This window comes from Palaemon carinicauda, chromosome 37 (genome assembly GCF_036898095.1).
Source record: "Palaemon carinicauda isolate YSFRI2023 chromosome 37, ASM3689809v2, whole genome shotgun sequence".
In the NCBI taxonomy this organism is placed as follows: domain Eukaryota; kingdom Metazoa; phylum Arthropoda; class Malacostraca; order Decapoda; family Palaemonidae; genus Palaemon; species Palaemon carinicauda.
In genome coordinates, this window is record NC_090761.1 from 61,085,603 (window position 1) to 61,088,102 (window position 2,500).

Sequence of the window (2,500 nt, forward strand, 5' to 3'; positions counted from 1 at the left end):
CCAAATCCAATTGTCACCGTACCAACGTACCCAAATTCGGAGATCAACGTCATTGTGGTAAGGCTTTTCTTCTAGAAGGACAATTTCCATAATCAAACCGCTGTTCTCTAGTCGTGGGTAGTGCCATAGCCTCTGTAGCATGGGATTCCATTGTCTTGGGTTAGAGTTCTCTTGCTTGAGGGCACACTCGGGCACACTATTCAATCTGTGTCTTTTTTTTTTCTTTTCCTCATTGGGATATTTTCCCTTGGACTTATAGCATCCTGCTTTTTCAACTAGGGGTTATAGCTTAGCTAATAATAATAATAATAATAATAATAATAATAATAATAATAATAATAATAATAATAATAATAATAATAATAATAATGTAGACCAAAGGCATAGGCTATCAATAACACTTTCTTTTTCTTTAAAATTTTCTTAAATTCTTTAAAGTATATGATAATAGGACAAGCTTATCTTAAAATATTTAGTGTCTGTGCAGAGGTAACTGTTTAAGTTTTTAATCGTTATTTTAAAACATAAATGTTAATTATAAGTTTTTTTCATTAGTCTTACTTCTTTCTACCTACTTCAGAATCCAATATATATACAAACGTCAATGTAACTTTTGATCTCTAGTCTTGGGTAGTGCCATAGCCTCTGTAGCATGGTATTCCACTGTTTTGGGTTAGAGTTCTCTTGCTTGAGGGTACACTCGGGCACACTATTCTATCTTATTTCTCTTCCTCTTGTTTTATTAAGGTTTTTATAGTTTATTTTTATATTTCAATGCTGTTACTGTTCTTGAAATATTTGATTTTTCCTTGTTTCCTTTCCTCACTGGGTTATTTTCCCTGGGGCTTATAGCATCCTGCTTTTCCAGCTAGGGTTGTAGCTTAGCAGTTAATAATAATAATAATAATAATAATAATAATAATAATAATAATAATAATAATAATAATAACTGGTTAGATGCGGAGATAGATACTGATAATTTCTTCAGTAGGTAACGGCAAATTCAATCTTAAGTTTTTCTTCCGTATATCTTAGATATGAATTCAAATGACTAGATTTTTACCAACTGCAAAGGACCATATTCAATTATTTATTTCATTTACTAAAAATTTAGGTAATGGAAAGTTTCTTTTCGATTGTTTTTTAAAACGAAAGATTAATACCATGTTTAACTAATTTCAATTATGGTGAACCTCATGTACGGTTTTGTATGAAGAGGCAGAGGCAAACGTTGTCAATATAGGCACGGGGCAGTTACCATATCTTTCTTTGCCTCTTACACCACCAGCTGTTAGGGGTGACATGTTGATGATGTATGTATGTATATACATATACATATAGATATATATATGTATATATATTCATACATACATATATATATATATATATATATATATATATATATATATATATATATATATATATATATATATATATATGTGTGTGTGTGTGTGTGTGTGTGTATAAAGAGATGAGCCATATATATACATATGTATATATACACATACCATATACTGTATATACAACATATATGTAGTATAGGCTATACGTACGTCTATATTTACACACACACACACACACACACACACATATATATATATATATATATATATATATATATATATATATATCTGTATATATATATATATATATATATATATATATATATATATATATATATATATATATATATATATGTGTGTGTGTGTGTGTGTGTGTGTGTGTGTGTAGAATGAAAATGAACCGTCACCATTAAGCATTCGTTTCATAATGCAAAAGAATACAAATATTTCTTCTTTTTTTTCATCACAGAACTGCCCACCACCCGTAGATATCTGCCCTTACTATCAATCTATAATCGCCCCCTCTGGAAGAAAACATTCCCCTGCTCTCCTGGATGGCGAAGTTGCTAGTCCTACAGAGAGAAGGGCAGCTAGTCTTTTTATCATAACTGAATATGGCGACCAGAACGTAAGTTTGAACTAAATATTCTTGTTTATCAATGGCTTTTGGTAAGAAGGCAAACACGTATTGAGAAGTTGCTGTTCTGTTCGGGATCTAACTTTGCAGTGCAGTGTTAAAGAGACCGTGATTCCAATAGAAATTCTTCGTAGTAATATACTGTTCTCAGCCGTATTTCAGTAAAATACAGGCGACCTTAATTTTTACCCTACTTACTTATTATCTTCTAAGGGTTGGTGACCGTAATATCACTCCTTTACGTCAATATATCTATTTTTTAAAACGATAAATGCCTAATAATATTTGTTCCAGGATTTTTACAGTTTTTCTACAGCAAAATCTTAACTGCAGAAATTAATATCGTTATTTCTCTTTTCCACCGTTATCCCTACATTAAGGGGTCGGTTTCCTGAGGCATGGTTAATAATTTGGCAGAGTTTAAAAAAAAAAAAAAAAAAAAAAAAAAATGGAGTGAAAGATAAAGGATTGAGTCTGCAATGCAATCAATACAACTCCCGTCTTGCAATTTCAGATTTTA

The 2,500-nt window shown here is 30.8% G+C and overlaps 1 protein-coding gene across 1 annotated transcript in view; it reads left to right on the top strand.

Annotated features, from left to right (window-relative positions):
- The window catches only part of LOC137629153 (uncharacterized), an 8,466-nt gene that overhangs the window by 1,612 nt on the left and 4,354 nt on the right, over window positions 1–2,500 (top strand). Inside the window, exons 2-4 of the mRNA XM_068360420.1 lie at window positions 1–57; window positions 1,813–1,971; window positions 2,495–2,500. The exon at window positions 1–57 is cut by the window's left edge and continues 115 nt beyond it; the exon at window positions 2,495–2,500 is cut by the window's right edge and continues 113 nt beyond it. Of these exons, the coding sequence (XP_068216521.1) occupies window positions 1–57; window positions 1,813–1,971; window positions 2,495–2,500 (222 nt within the window). The remainder of the gene's footprint in view (window positions 58–1,812; window positions 1,972–2,494) is intronic.